Source organism: Anabrus simplex, chromosome 2 (assembly GCF_040414725.1).
Source record: "Anabrus simplex isolate iqAnaSimp1 chromosome 2, ASM4041472v1, whole genome shotgun sequence".
NCBI classification, from domain to species: Eukaryota; Metazoa; Arthropoda; class Insecta; order Orthoptera; family Tettigoniidae; genus Anabrus; species Anabrus simplex.
This window is the reverse complement of record NC_090266.1, coordinates 999,097,471-999,114,646: the sequence shown is the minus strand read 5'-3', so window position 1 is coordinate 999,114,646 and position 17,176 is coordinate 999,097,471. Positions and strand designations below refer to the sequence as shown.

Here is a 17,176-nt window from a genome sequence, read left to right as displayed (position 1 = left end):
AGTTAAGAACTTCATGACCGTTCCATATTGAACTGAGAATCACAAAAGTAATTTAATATAATGGAATCCACCTTTTCAATACATACAAAACTGTTGCACATAAATTATATTACAATATTTTTGTTATTATAGAGTAGAGTAAGCTTCCTGGCACACTGCGGCAAGGTGAGTTCTCACATTTTAACTTCCAATACCTTAGCTTCATTTAACTTGCCCGTTACAGAACTCAATATTAAATCAGCTCTCCGTTTTCTCTACGTTCCCGTTCCACTTGAACTGAGGAACCTCGGTCCTACATATCATCCTAGGACCTACATGTACACTAAAATCCACCTTCCGACACCCATAGTAAAACTTTAAGATAAGAAAACCATGCCACCTACAGTGCTCAGATTTTTCCTCAGTGCTGTATTCCTCTATGAATAAGATACTTATCAAGATTTTAACGTGTTCATAAAGTTTTATCATACCAAAGCACAACTTACAGAAAGTGCCCCAACTCATGTAGGCCTACCAAAACAATACAAGACTATTACCCAGCCAACGCGTACGAATCCTCAGATATTTTATATGAACTATTTTAAATGTGTCATTATACGAATTTTACCTAGCATATGTGTATTGTTGCTATATGTGAATTTATTATCTTGCTTGGTTTTACGTAAGGCTAATGATGACATTGAAAATATGTCGAAACTGGTACCTTTATAATAATAAAAATGTTGTAATATAATTTACGTGCAACAGTTTTGTATGTAGGCTATTTGAAAGGTGGATTCCATTATATTAAATTACTTATGTGCCTCTCCTATCCTATCATCATCATAATATCAGTCTGTATTGGTGCCACGTAAAAAGACCAAGAAGGTGCGCTTAGGGCAAGGCCAACGTGAAAGACAGGCTGTGACGCCTACGTCACACATTGAATGTCACGAGACTGTGCCAGTCTGCTTCAAGAACACATCCCGAGGACCACACCATTAGTCTCTCATGTCAGTCCAGGATGTGTTCCCAAAGGAGACTGGCACAGTCATGTGACGTTCAATGTGTGACGTACGCGCCGAGGCCCATCTTTCACGTCGGCCTCGGATTAGGGGCTGCAAGACGCAGCATGGATAGTGAATGTTCCTCCCAAAAGCTGACCTACAACTTGTATTATGTTCCTAACATATCCTACCAGTCCAGGATCCGCCGGCACGGGCGAGCATGGCTTCGCAGCTGCTGTTCGTGCGTCTATATGACGTCATATATGCCGTGTTTAGAAAGTTAAGGTTTGCAATATTGGTGGATAATGCGAACGGACATGTAGCGGCAGCTAAATGTATAAATTAATGGTCTGGTATATTTGGCTGTTTGAGACGACATAACACGATCAACAGGCACTACATTGGGTTAAGACATAACTAGCTGGTTCATAAAAGAGACGTTAACGATCCGATATGACGCGGCTGACGTGACGTGGCCAAAACTTGACGAGTATGAGGTATGTCCGGCAACTACGAAAACCATTAGTCTGGTTTGGTTAGGTCCGGCTAGTGGCAAAACCATTAGTCTGGGGAAAAGCAAAGGGTTACCACTGGTTTTGAGATGAAAGTCTCCCGACAACAACGTTTACCAATGAGGTGAATTCTAATTTCAGGCAAAAATAGTGAAATATCAGCCAAACGCAGACCGAGTAAATGAGTACTTTCCAAGGTAAAAATATTGTTTACAACATAAGCCTACTTACTTGAGACCTATAGCTGACATGCTTGCTTTGAAGGTACATTGGAATTGCTGCACACAATCCCAATGGAATCCCTTGCAGCAGGTAGAGCAGGAAGAGGATGAAAACATTCTTCTCATCTCCTCTGATATCTCCAGTAACTCTCATATTGACCCTTGGTGGGTCAAGATAATCCTGAACATCTCTCCTTCTTCTTATTCTCATCATCCGGAGGAATTACGAAAATCTATGAAAAGATCAAGAAGATATACTATCCTACACATGTGTATGTCAGTGTATTAAATATACGTATACGAGAATATTTCGCATAATGTTACATGGCCTCCCCCTTTACGCTTAAACCCAAATAATAAATGTAGTATTTCTATTCATAAAACAAAACAGTCATTCGCACCGCACCATATGCCACATGTAAAATATAACTGATACAGAATAAACAGCGAGTTACTTACTTATCGTAATAAAATTCAGATATTTTGTATAACGCTATTTATACGAAAATGTAACTCGTTCTTCACCTACGATTAACCACATAAAACTAATGATCCAATGAAAGAGATATATCAGCTATCCGCACACGGACACCGCTGAACCTCTTCACAACCAAACACCAACAAACAAACGCGCATCTACAACAATATACGTTACGTCACGAAAAAAGATTAAATCAAGAGCTCAAAGATAAGAAATAATCGATGTTCTCGAACTATACGTAATTCCCGCGGATTACTAACAGACAGATCAATAGTGCTGAAACTGAAAGCAAAGAGTAATTAAATAGGAAAAGTAACGATTATAACGGGTAAAAATCAATTACTCAATTAGGCATCCAAAAAAATGACAGGGAACAGAGAGCATGACGACCACTATCAGTATGACGTATGAAGCAAGACAGTTCGAGATAACGAGTACACGGTGCAATGCGAACCTTGCGAAAAAAGGCAACACGGTACGTGGATTGTTGCGGCATAACCAAAGGAGATTGGGATATTATCAAACGAAGACACTGCAAACTAATATAGTTGTGCGTAGATTGTAAACCAGCTATCTTGAAAAAAAGAAACAGGCAACGATGAAAAACTGGAAAAGTTAAATGCAAGGCTGGAGGACTTGTTACCTAAAGGCCGGTCTCCACTGTTTAACATTTAACACCAACATGTTAAATTTAACATGTTACAGTTGACATGTATATTGTGATTGTGTCTTCCAATTGACTTTGCATGTTAACAAAGAATGTTGAGTTAACACTTTTAACATGTTGGCGTGTTTTCCGCTCCAAGTGGAAAACATGTCAAGTCAATTCGTTGTTCGCGCGATGTCGGCACAGCTTCGGCAACTTCCATGATGTTTCCATGCCAACACATAACCTAAACGACGCAAACGACGTGCTCCTCATGTAGTAGGATTATAATTACAACAATCCGCAACACTCCTCTTTGTTATAAGCTACAAATACAGTACACGCACGTGTGTCGTTCTCTCTGCACCAGTAGCGTAGCCAGGATCGGCCAATGGGGGGGGGGGTTACAGTAACAAAATTAAGATATAACATAATGAAAGTGCTTGTGCTTGTGCGTGTCTGGTACGCGCATGCATGACTGTCATAAGGATACTGATACAAGAGTGAATTACTGTATGTGATATTCAGATTGCAATACACTACAAAATTCTTACTTTAAAATACAGAACAAGAACAATATGATCGAGGTCAGCAGTTTTATCTCAAACGGTATGTTCAGTTTACAATCTAAAATCTAATTTTCGAGGCTTCCTAGAAAATAAATTTAACACATCTGTTGGTTTTACAACTATGTGTCTGTGAATGTTCAAGGGAGCCAACCCGTTGAGTCGACTTTCACTTGTGGTATTTCTGAGGTAGGTTTTAAGGCGTCTTAATGTTAAAAATGATCTCTCACTGGCTGCAGTGGTGACAGGTAGGGTGGCAAACACTCTCAACAAGCAGTAGATTGCAGGGAGTTTATCTTGATCACATAAAAGAAGTTTATTGTTTACAGTCAGTTTCTATTTATTTTCTTTTTGTGAAAGTTCAATGGGGGGGGGTTCTAACCCCCCAGTTACACCCCCTGGCTACGCCCCTGCTCTGCACTATACTAAAATGTATAGTCAGAAATGGAGTAGAGCAAGGAGATTACTCTGGACTTAATTAATGATATAATAGAAAGGCCTTATTTGTGGGATGTCTCATCAGAGGAATACAGATATAAAGCGAAGAAAGCCGACAGTTTCCAGGAACTCGAAAATATCTATAATTGTTCCCGCGAGTAAATCGAAAAAAAAAAACTAGCGTCCCTCCGCTCCCAGTACAGTTGAGAATTGCTGAAAGTTCAGTAAATTCGGTAGTCGGGAGCGGACGAAGTTTATACTTCAAAGTGGTTTGCTTTTGAAGCAATGAGCAGAGTGAGGGGAGAAAAGGTGCCTAATAAAACTTCATTTCTAAATCATAACAAGAAGCAACAGTGGCAATAACAAAGGCCAATTCCTCTTCATCTGAGTCCATTGTCCTTATTTAAACATACTAGACACCATCTAAATGTATTACCATAAATTGATATGATGAACTACCTGTATATAAACAAAGGATGTCAAATTTAACATGTTTATTAAGTGTGGACACAATGTTAAATGAAACATTTTTTGACATTTAACATTTAACATGCTGATGGTGTCACCAGTTAACATTTAACACTTTTAACATTTAACATGTTGTTGTTAAATGTTAATCAGTGGAGACCGGCCTTAACATGGAGAAAACCATTGAAAATAAAATGGAGGAAATTAAAACCTTGATACAAAAGGAGTAAAAAGGCATATGAAAAATCAAATGACATCACCTAGAAAAATGGCAAGCAAACAGAAAGCACCTCAGCCCTCACCTCATAGCGAGGAGAGGAATAACACACAACCAGGAACGTTCCACAATGATAACCAAAGAATTTACCCCATTAAAGGAGGTGATGCATGGCAAAGAAAAAATTCCATACGACAACCAGAAACAAGCGGTCAAAGTATCAAAAGGATTTATCACGGACAACGAACGAAGGAAAGTAATGCAAGAACGAGAATCCGGAGACTACCAAATAAAAAATGGAAGTAACTGGAATATATACGAGCGGAAAAGGAGAGACAAAAGAGGAGAGAGAAAAACTTACAGCGCTCCTGACAATATTCACGACGCAGCCACCCAACGAAGCAAACCATTAATAGGAGCGTGAAAAGTCGATAGCAAGATAAGGCTAGCAGAGTCAAGCACACGGCTATATGTAGGAAGACTGGAAACAAACAAACCAAGGAAGACATCTGCGAATATCTCAAGGAAAACGGCATAGACGGCAAGGTGTTTTGTGATATAGTTAGCAAGAGGCACAGCATTCAAACTTAGATTTCCCTAAAAAACCTAGAACGAGTGCATGAGAGTTCGTTCAGGCCCACCCAGATAGTATGCCGGCATTTTCGGAAACCTTGGAAATTTTGTAGTACACAAGAATGACAAGGTTAGAGCCATGACTTTGAAAAAGGAAGCAAAAGAGAATTATATGAATGGCATTCTTCAAGAGGGTAATGACCACAAAGGGAAATGGAAAAAGCTGTATTCACATATTAGGAATCAAAAAGGAAAAGGAATCCAAATTCCTACAATGGTGGGAGAAGGGGGTGAACACTATTTAACAGATACTGAGAAAGCAAACCTCTTCAGTAGGGAATTCAGAGATTCAGTAGAAGATTGTCAGGACTTGGAAACCATAACAGAAGATAGAGAGGGAGAGACACATAGGGAAACAAGAAGCTTCTCATTCACAAATGAAGATATTTTCAGAGAAATCCAACTGCTTCAGCAAGGAAAAGCAGCAGGAAGTGATCAAATTACTGGGGAGGTATTAAAGACGATGGGGTGGTATATAGTGCCTTATTTAAAATTTCTCTTTGACTATGTCATAAATAATAGTGTAATACCAAAGGAATGGAAGGAATCTATAATAATACCAATTTATAAAGGAAAGGGTGATAAAAGTAAACCAGAGAACTACAGACCAATTAGCCTGACCAGTATAGTTTGTAAAATACTGGAGAGTTTAATAGCAATGTACAACAGAATTTGAATTGAATTGAATTGATCATGATTTACATGCCACTGAGACTGAAAAGCCCCTTTATGCAGCGTCTTCTTATAATACAATGCAGATTTATGAAAACAGTAACTAAATTTTTATAATATTAAAGTATTAAACTAAACAAGAAACTTAAAAAAAATGACGATACAGATACCAAATCCAGTAAGGTTAAGACATACATTATATAAAAAGTAAGAAAGTAAATCATTAAGCCCTTCTGTTATTCTGGACTACATGGGTTTAAAGAATATAAAGCTAAAGCAGAGAAACAATTTTCTTCGAAATATACATATTCCTGATTGTTCGACACAAGAATGCCTGATCTCAGCCTCTTGCGTACTCCTCCAGAAAGATAGATGTTAAGAACTGCTTTAGTTGGGTACAGTTAGTGTTACTTGCGAAACGGTGAAGATTAAAGACGTTAAAGATACGTGATGCAGTGCAAACAAAGGATTTGTTAAATTTAGTGGTACGATGAAGGGGAATTTGAAGGGTGGTTTTTGTAAACCTATTATCTCTGTTATGTACCGACTCCATAGGTTTAAATGCATTATAAAGGTAGGATGGTGTCTTCAGTTTGAGAATTTTCTGCGTAGCAACAGCTACTGAGATTTCCCGACGTTCATGGAGTTTCAACCATTGTAGCTGTATGTAATAGGGTGTTATGTGTTGATCACGCCTGGCATTTGTAACGTAACGAACACATGCGTTTTGTACCCTCTGTAGTTTTATGTTCAAAGTTTCAGATAAGTCGTTGTATACGACTGAACCATAGTCAATTATTGGAAATATAAGACTTTGAACAAGTAGTTTTCGCAGTTTTCGCAGAGGGATATGTGATGATAAAAATTGGTTCATGAGGAGCCAGTATGGATTTAGAAAGAAATTTTCTTGTGAGGCACAACTGGTGGGATTTCAGCAGGACGTATCAGATCAGTTGGATTCAGGAGGCCAGTTAGATTGCATAGCCGTAGATCTTTCCAAAGCCTTTGATAGAGTGGAACATGGAATATTATTAAAGAAATTGGAGGGAATAGGACTGGACGTAAGGGTTATACGTTGGATAAGAACATTTCTAAATTCAAGGGTTCAGAAATTCAAAGTAGGAAATTATATATCACAGGAAGAGAAAGTTTGGAAGGGAATTGCACAGGGTAGTATAATCGGTCCATTACTTTTCTTAATATACGCAAATGATTTAGGGAACAATATAACATCGAAAATAAGATTGTATGCAGATGACATAATTGTTTATAGGGAAATAAATAACATTGAGGATTGCTCAGAATTACAAAGGGACATTGAGAGTATCCAAGAATGGGTTGAAGAAAATAATATGAAGGTTAATGGAGGCAAATCAACTGTTACAACATTTACAAACAGGAGCTTTAAAACTGAATTTGAATATACTTTGGATGAGGTAGTTATCCCTAAAGATGGCAAGTGCAAATACTTAGGTGTGAGATTTGAAAGTAATTTGCACTGGAAGGGTCATGTTGATGACATTGTTGGGAAAGCATACAGATCGTTACATGTCATAATGAGGCTACTTAAAGGATGCAACAAAGAATTAAAAGAAAGTTACTTAAGTATGGTTCGTCCATTATTGGAATATGCAAACAGTGTTTGGGATCCTCACCAAGAATACCTAATAAAAGAACTAGATGGTGTGCAGAGGAAAGCAGCAAGGTTTGTAACAGGGGATTTCAGGAGAAAGAGTAGTGTATCAGAAATGTTAAAGGAACTTGGTTGGGAATCTTTAAGTAAGAGAAGGGAGAAAACTAGACTTATAGGATTATATAGAGCCTATACAGGAGAAGAAGCATGGAGAGATATCCGTGAGAGGCTTCAGTTGGAAAATAATTATATTGGTAGAACTGACCACAAGTACAAAATTAGAAGGAATTTTAGCAGAAGCGATTGGGGTAAATTTTCATTTATTGGGAAGGGCGTGAAGGAGTGGAACAGTTTACCAGGGGTAGTGTTTGATCCTTTTCCAAAATCTGTACAGATATTCAAGAAGAGAATAAACAACAACAGAGAAAATAAATGAAATGTTAGAGGGCATTCGACCAGTGCAGGATATTGTAAATAAAAAATGTGTGTGATTAAATTAATTCCATCCCCTGGTCTATGGAGTTTGGACAGCCCAAGTAGGGGACTGCCTGTAGGGGTGAAGTACAGTGGGGACTTCGAGGGCCCTGGGACCGCTACGGTAGCTGTGAAGGCCCTTCAGGAACTCTGAAAAGTGGTAGCAAAAGGGGCTCTGGTTAAGACGCAGCAGGTCGTTATGCTACTTAGGTTCCAAAATGGGTAAAATATAAATATGTAAATAAATTCAATGTTAATTTTAATCTTATACCAGTTGTATATTATTATTAGAAGTAATTTCACATACTGTATATGAGTTGACTATGTTTGTAAGATATTATAAGTAGAATTTTGTAAACAATATAAATTTATTAAGGATGATGTATGTGTTTAATAGAACAAATTATTAGTGTAAATTGTATAATATTGTATTCTAGGAAAATTTCCTTTGTCTCTTGTTAATTTAAAATTTAGTGCTTGACAATAATGTATTTTAGTGTACCATTTGCCACCGAGGTAGACACCTCATTTGCAAATAAAGAGATTTTGATTTGATTTTTTGACCAGCATGTATGATGAAAGAAATGGGAATTATTGACTGCACCTTATCTCATACAGGGCTTGTGGACAGTAATTATATTTAGTTTGGGATGTGCTGAGTATTCACATTACTTTATAGGACTACTGTTGTGGGTATAGTGATATTCTGGGAAAACGTATAGGGCCTAAATTATGAAGGCATGTAAGGTATTGGATTTCAAGTAATCCTTCTGTGCAGGACACTTAACTGCAAGTGAGGTAGTTATATGTATTATATCGCATAAGAGAATATACCTCTTAGTGTGGGTTAATATTTTTAGTTCAGGCTAGACAGCAATGTTATGGTTTTTATTGCAATTATGTTAGGTTCTGTATAATTATTTTAAATTACGTTCACTCAATGATTTTCTCTGTTTCCTTGTGTGCTATTCATTTCAAATTAAAATCAAACAGACATATCTAAGACATGACATGGTCCTGTGAAGTAAGTGGTGCCATGAATGAATAGATGAGTGCATTTATATCTAGGTGAATGCATTCAAATTTGGTCTAAATGTTTTAGGAGCTGTTCCTTCTCAGTTTCCAAACTGCCCAGAGTACTTGTCTGATACCACATCTGCCCACCGAGAAGCTCCAGATGATAGGCATTGTCGAGTAGACAATGAAAGTTTGGCCAAGGCTCTTGTTCAAAGTTTAGAGACCTATCAAGCTCATGTCAGTATTGTTTCTTTCAAGAACTTCCAGGAATTTAAAGAAAAAATAAATTCAATATCTGTAAAACAAGACTGGAACTGCATTGAAAAGGAACAGTGTGTTTACTTCATTTTAATCAAGGAAGAGCCTATCCCACATCTATCCCAGACTGATAGTGGTGAATATTTTCTAACTAGAAAAATTTGCATTTATATTGGTGCGTTGTTATTTGCTAGCTTTGTGTCTCATGGTAGGCAATTTAGGTCTTACAAGGTTTTTCACTTCTTGTGTTAATATCAAGTATTTATTGTTAAATGCATATTACAACACAAAATTTCATAGGGTATTTTTACTTCTTATGATAAAAAAGTAATACTGTCTACTAAATCTCTCAATGCAACGATTGGTTGCCTTTGTTAATTTTAGAATAGCAATATTTTTGTTTGAATTGGTAACAAGTGTTTCAGTACCTGTGGCAACTCAAGTGCCCCATCACTCAAAATTGTGGTCATTGTGCTACTTGTTTTGCACCAATTATCATCCAATACAAGAATTGCTTATGCTGGGGTGGGTTTATAGTTTCCAGAAACTCCTACCTGGTATGGATATAGTATAATTAAACTTATGGTATACTTGCGGAATACCTGAGTATGTAAGCTGAGGGGTTGTATTTTAATTTTGTACATGCCATATTATTTATTATGTTGATAATGTGACAATATTTAAAAGATTCTTGAGCCATTCTTTTTTCGGGCAACAAGTTCTCTTTATCTACAGTCTGTACTTCTTGACACATTGCCAAATTTAGTAGCTGTATTTTCCATAGTAGTTTCCTTAGAAGATAACACAGTAATAACATAAGAGCACTTTCATTTTATCGTATTTATTGCCAGGTGTCATGCTTTCAGGGAGTGATGTTACATTTGAGAGGGCACCTTTTATGCTAAACAGGTATTTTGTCATTTAACTAATGTGGTTCATTACCTTGGTGGTACATATCCTACAAAATCATTGACCATCATTTTCTTTTGTCTGTGGTAAGCTGAGGCTTTCTCATTTTTTGAGTACATTACTATTATGAATTACTGAGTTGATGAACCTCTATGAATTCCATTGAAAGGGAATGTGTAAACTCTGAATTTAGGGTCAATCACTGTAAGTTCCTTCAACAGTAAACATTCCTGTTTGAGTAACTGTGAATTCAATTACGAATTTCCTCTTCCAGCATTATAGCCTATTCACACTTTGGTTATGAGTTTTCTCTTGGAGAAAGTACACCTTCCAGCTTTTGTTATTGCATGTAATGAACGTAACATGCATCTGTGAAAAACTGGGGATTAATTACTTAATTGATCTCATGTGTGCCATGTCTATATAGTGCAGCTGGTTCATAAAACATTAAAAGAGTAGTTCAATGTGTGTTCTGCTTAGTGTAATGGCAGGGATGCAAGTTCTTAATATGGTTTCTTAGGATTTTAACAATTAATGTTCATAGAGATTTCCTATTATATTTTAAGGTTTAAGCAACCTGGTGAAGTTAAACTGAAATCAATTTCAGAAAGTGTCTCGGTGAAGGTCAGTTCAAATGTTATCAGAATTGGGATGCTACTTTTTGAAATTTAAGTTCATATATTTTAATAAGTTGTTTTATTTCCAGTTTAATTTCAATTTTTCCCCTGTTCTGGTTATTTGAATCAGGGTCCAAAATCATATGAGTACATTATATATAACAGGGAATGCGAATATAATTTTGATGACTTGATGAACAAACTATTGTTGCCATGTACTGTAATCATTCTCTTTCCATTACAGCCAAATTTTGTGAGCTCTTCACCTCCTTAATTTACGTTAGGCTTCTATTGTAAAAAATGTATACCTGTTTTAATGACCGACGTTATCGTGACGCCTGTTCTCTGCTCCTCTGACGCATTTAGCCTACTGCTCACGGAGCGCGCGCAGCGGTGGGTCGCCAACGGTCCCCAATCGGCCTGGTCATTGGCCATAGTGGGGACCGCTAGAGATAGGCTATGCGCTTGTATGGGGCTCCCTGAGGGCATTTTAAGGAGGCTTTCCCTAATGATATCCCGGACTGATGGTATGGGGCTTGTCAGCCCTGCAATATTGGGAGTGGTTGGCGGGGGGGAGCACAGTGAGAACTGCGCTGTGCCCTCCGCTGAGAGGTTGACGGACGTTGAGTGGTCAGAGTGCCGTGAGAACGGCAGCTCCTCACTCTCCGTCAGTCCTCGAAGTTCGTCGACTGGACAGGGCCAGTTGTACGAACAAGGAATAAAGCTGCGATAACTCTTACTCCAGCGTTAGCGTTGAAACCAGTTTTACGAAGACTGGATAAGTCGTATTCCGAGTATAACCTCGGAAAACGTTATACGGGCGTGAGACGGAGGGATAGTGCGTTATTCCGAGAATAAACATGGCTGATATGGTATTAGAGTCTGATAGTGACGATGAAATCCTTCGTGATTTACTTTTAAGAACAAGGAAGAAGCGGAATGTGAGATCTCGTCCAGATTTGTTTAATAAATTTGATGCTAATGAGTTTTTCATCAGATTTCGCTTGACGAAAGAGACTGTTTTGCTCCTGATATGATCAACGGTCGCTTGGAGCACATGACTGACAGGTAGGTTAGCCTAATATTATTTTTAATTGATTTAAATTAATCTGCCGTGTCTAAATTGTAGTGTAGCAACGCTTAATCATCAAATATAGAACTAGGTTTATTACTGATGTTGGAAGTAGGCGTATTTTAAGTTTAATAAGTTACTTTGTGGAATTGTATGTCACTAGGAAATTGTGACACATGTGCTCATATAGAAAACTAGTAGTGTTTCCCTACAGTAGTTCCACAGGATTTCTTGATTTATGAGTCTGTAATTGTTCTATAGTTTTTAATGTTGTATGGAACAGGAAACATTTGTGAGGATCTAAGAGGTTGTACTGTTTAATAAACTGTTAAAATTCGCAATGTGTATTTGTGTGTTCTTCTGCTATGTTTGAGTTTACTTATAGTTTTCCTATATTTTTATTACCGCATTTTGGAATGTACGGTAATGCCTTAAATTCTATAGAAGTTTAACAAAAGTGGGGTTAAAATAGACTGCGATTAGGCCAGTTCTACGAAAATTTATGAACAATTACAGAGTATAAAAAGGTGTTTCTAATTATTCCATAGTAGGCCTATCACATTAGCATCTCTTGAAGAAAACAAAATAACTGTAGCTTATATGAAATTGCTGGCATTTGAAAAATCAATTCTTAATATCACAGTACAAACAATGTAGTACCGTACAATTACCGGTATATTGTTTAAAAAGGAATTTGCTTTCACATGATTACCGGTATGGTACTTCATTCGAAAAATATAATTGTTAACCACTATAGGCCTATAGGAAAGAATGAGCACTGCAGATAGAAGGCATCAGGCTATAGTTCTATTCCATTGTTCTACTCTTGAAAATATTTCGAAAAAAATTAATGTCTATATGTTAGTACCTACTGTACATAATGGAACATCTAAATATTCTTCATAACTCAGCTTAGAAAAGTGTTCATTATGCTGGCGTGACCTAATGTTTAGTGTGAAGAATATCTGTGGGTATGGGCTAGATCAAATTTGTTACTATTATTGGCCTGTCTCGTCCTTAGATTTGACCATATTAAAGTGGCTGAGGTATGAGCGATGCTAGTAATGCCATTCCTTGTGCAGCCACTCCCTGTTATGAATGGTGGGAAAATGTCTCTCATAGGATCGTTTGGTGCATGCATTTCAGTGGGCTTGGCTAACTGGTATGTAATATAAACTTCTGGCTCAGTTAGGTTAGAACAACAGTTGAATAGATACACTATAATGGACAAAGTGTCATAGTTTTAAAAGTTAAAAAATAAAATAAGGGAATAATAATAGCTTCTCCTTTTCAGGAATCATTCAATCTCCCCGATGAACCAGCTGCTGCTAAAACTAAGATATTTTGCTTGCGAAGATTTTGTTATATGTGCAGCAGACTTCTGCTGCATTGACAAAGGAACTGCAAGCAGAATCATCCACAAAGTTGCAGAGTCAATTGCTCGTCTAGCTCCAAGATTCATAAAATTTCCAGACACACGGATGGAAATTGCTTGCGTACAACAAGACTTTTTTTAAATGGCTGCTTTTCCTCGAGTGAACAGGAGCAATAGATTGCACACACATAAAAGTCAGATCTCCAGGAGGAGAAAATGCAGAGGAATATAGGGGAATGAAAGGTTTCTTTTCCTATAATGTGCAGACTGTAAGCAGTGCAGACTTAAAAATTATTGACATAGTTGTAAGGTGGCCAGGTCCTGTACATGATCAAACAATTTTTAATAATTCTGCGCCCAGAGCTCGATTTGAACGTGGTCTAATGGTGAATCGCCTCCTTCTAGGTGATTCAGGGTATGCTGCAACACCCTACCATTTAACTCCCATTACACATCCATGGACACCTGCAAAAAATCTGTACAATGAGTCACAGATAAGAACAAGGAATATTGTTGAGAGGACATATAGGGTGTGGAAGAGGCGTTTTCCAGTACTAGTAAATGGAATTAGATTGAAGACTGAAAGGGTGGAAGCAGCAATTGTGGCAAGTGCTGTGCTTCACAATTTAGCAGTCGAAATGAACGAAGACTTACCTGAAATAGACCCCCAGCTTCAGGAAGCTATCAATGCTGCAAATGAAGATGAGAGAGGAGCAGTGGCAAATGAGGATGTGGGATATGGTGCTGTTAGGGACAACTTTGTGGATTACTTTGGATCTAGGCTTTAGGTTTTCAATCAGAACTGTATGAACCAACTTTTCTTCAGATTTAAATCTTTTATTTTTTCAGATTTTTAAGGGTCTCCTCCTTAATTTTAATATCTAGTTCTAAGCTCCTTTTCTTTATAAGAAAGAGAGCTTCTCTTTTCTCTATTTTCTCCACTTCTCGTAATTGTTCCTCCAGCAGCCTCTTCTGAAGCTGAGCTACTTCAGTCTTTGCTATGACCCATGGTTCAATTTTCTTCCCCGTTGCAGACAGTGGTAAGCACTTCTTTCTTAAATATTGGCTTACGCCGACTAAGTAGAGGACGTTCCACCTCCGCCTCTCTTGTGTTGGTACCCGAAGTACCTGCAACTATAAAAGCAATCTTATATTTTCATACTAATTGTTAGTATGGAAAAGGATTTTTTTGTTATAATAGGTACATACCATCATGATTTTCCATCTGCAACTGCAGAGTAGGACTACTTGATTGGTCTGTTGAGTGAGAGAAATGAAGCCTATTATAATATTGTATCACTTATTATTTTCACTTACATGCCAGCAGAATGTAATTGCAGTCGGACACAATTTGACAAGATTATCTACAGTTAATGATAAATTTAATTAATGTTTGTAGCTGGGCTGTATGCATAATCTATCACTAAAAAGGTATTTTTTAAATAGAAGGTATGTAGTTTGTGTAGTGTGAGACAGTTCACTGAATGCACACTCCTCAAAACATGAACAAGTGCACGGTATTGAGCCTTGTAGTGATTTCTCTACCTGGCACATTAGCAAAGTCAGTAGTAACTTGGAAGAAAAAATACTGTGTAGTCGACATGCTTTGTCCTTGTGGCAGCCTCCGCATGGGGGAAGATGTAATAATAATAATAATAATAATAATAATAATAATAATAATAATAATAATAATAATAATAATAATAATAATAATAATAATAATAATAATAATAATAATAATAATAATAATAATAATGTTTGGTTGTGGGTAATCACAAAATTTGTATTTAAAGTGGAGAGAAATTAAATTTTCATCATAATTAAATTAAGTGTCCGCCTCTGTGGTGTAGTGGTTAGTGTGATTAGCTGCCATTTCCGGAAGCCCGGGTTCAATTCCCGGCTTTGCCATTATATTTGAAAACTGGTATGAGTATTCAGCCTCGGGAAGTCAACTAAGTAGAAGGGGGTTCGAATTCCTCCCCAGTCATCATCGAAGTGGTCTTCCGTGGTTTCCCCACTTCTCTTTCAGGCAAATGCCGGGATGGTACCTAACTTACGGCCACTTCCTTCCTTTCCTCTTCCTTCCTTTTCTACCCCTTCCAATCTTTCCATTTCCCTGCAAGGCCCCTGTTCAGCATCACAGGTTAGGTACAGGACCTCATCCCCAGTTGTAACCTCAACACAAAATCTATCGCTCCAGGACAGTGCCCCAGAGGTGGCATCCCTCACTGAGAGTCCGAGGGGGGGAGACCAACCCTGGAAGAACGGATAATGATGAAATAATTAAAGAAAAGCCCACTTTCATGAACAGTTGCTAAAAGAAGGCTAACTACCATGAGTTGTTAAAGACAGTGTTAAGATTCTTGCGTATCCTCAATCTTTCCCCGGAAAATATCAGCTAGCACGATGTTAACTTTCGCGACAATTACAAACAATGCAAATCTTTAATACAGCTGTAGAACATGGCGCATGAAATCAACATAAAGATGTTGAACAACATTTGATTCACAGTCCCAAGCTAAGAACGAGAAAATGCCTTTTCCAGACTTTTATAATCCTCTCCACAGAGTTCTGTGTGTGTGTTTTATGTTGTTATTTATAACGGTTTTGAGGTCTCATTTTTGGATGTAAGTAGCACAGAGTTAAACACTTTTTCTTAAAGGGCATCCATGATCTCGTAACAAGACCACTTCATTAATTGTCCCCACTTCAAACCGTGCTCCGACATGGGAGTTAAATATTATACGGTCATGTTCAGAACCTGGCCATCTAGCAATTACTTCCCTGATTTGAAGATTAGGATCACTAATCACTTGAACATTAATAAAAAAGTATCCCTTCTGAATGCAGTATATTGCAGCTGTATTGTCTCAAAATGATTGGATTCTTATGTTTGTATGGTCTGTTTTTAGTATGTCACAGTTTGTCTCTTAGTAGAATTTTTTGATTAATAGTTAAATGTCTGTATTGTTGGTAGTTTGAGAGAGAGAGAGAGAGAGAGAGAGAGAGTGTGTGTGTGTGTGTGTTAGACACGATTCTCACCTTTCAGAACATCAGGGATCGGTACCGAGTCGATCGAGTAGCTCCCAGCATTTAAACCAGGATGCTTCGGAGTCCTCAGCATTCCTGGTGAATATTTGTTCCAAGTGATTTCTGAAAATAAAAAAATGTGTAAAAATGTGTAAGTCACTAAAATATTAATTATATACAATGTGATAATACATATATTACACCCCCGCATTATATTTATTATTATTAGATTTATTCAAAAAATAAAGTATTCACATATGAAAGTTTTTAAGCTGGAAGGTCTCCATATCAGATGATGTTTGATAATATTGTATAGTCTAGAGTACTTAAGAAAATTAGAGCTTTTAACAAAAGGAAGAAATTTACGTGAAATTTGGTCGATACAATTCTTAAGATGACTCATTTGTAAGTGGAGGAGATCTGCCTCTCCAGACTGACAACACTCCCTCATACTATGTATGTCATGACAATTTGGAAAGGAAAGGTGGATGCCCATATAGGGGTGTGTTATACATAGTCTTTTCAATGTACAGCTTCATTTCTGAGACAATATGTGTTACACGTAGAAGGTTTTACAGCGTTCTTACATGAGTAGACAATGCGTTGCCTATGGACGGCATGTACTACTTTTTCAATGGAATGTGTGTTTGAAAATCTAGGGCCTGCTGTATTTCTCAAGTAGGTACTTCTATTACAGATCCATTTTTTGTTGTACTGTGTATGTATATGGACAATCCAGTTTTTGTCAGTATCATTTGTTACATGTGTCAATGAAATGCTCCTCCTCAGTTTATGTATATGTCAGAATATAGAAAATTTACTTTAAAGTAACATGGAGAAGTTATTGCACAACCTAGATGCAGTTTCCACCCATTTACTTGTTTTCAGAGGGTTAGGTAAGGCCTATAACAGATGTACCAGTACAAAGATGAAATTTACCATGCTCTATCT

The 17,176-nt window shown here is 37.4% G+C and overlaps 1 protein-coding gene across 2 annotated transcripts in view; it reads right to left on the bottom strand.

The window, feature by feature from the left end:
* The window catches only part of LOC136864620 (acetyl-coenzyme A transporter 1), a 498,114-nt gene extending 495,785 nt beyond the window's left edge, over window positions 1-2,329 (bottom strand). For both annotated transcript variants that reach the window (XM_067141859.2, XM_067141861.2), the window contains exons 1-2: window positions 2,179-2,329; window positions 1,730-1,952 (exon numbers count right to left, since the gene is read on the bottom strand). In XM_067141859.2, coding sequence (XP_066997960.2) covers window positions 1,730-1,933 — 204 coding nt within the window. In that variant the 5' untranslated portion in view covers window positions 1,934-1,952; window positions 2,179-2,329. The remainder of the gene's footprint in view (window positions 1-1,729; window positions 1,953-2,178) is intronic.
* Between the last annotated feature and the right edge of the window lie 14,847 nt (window positions 2,330-17,176).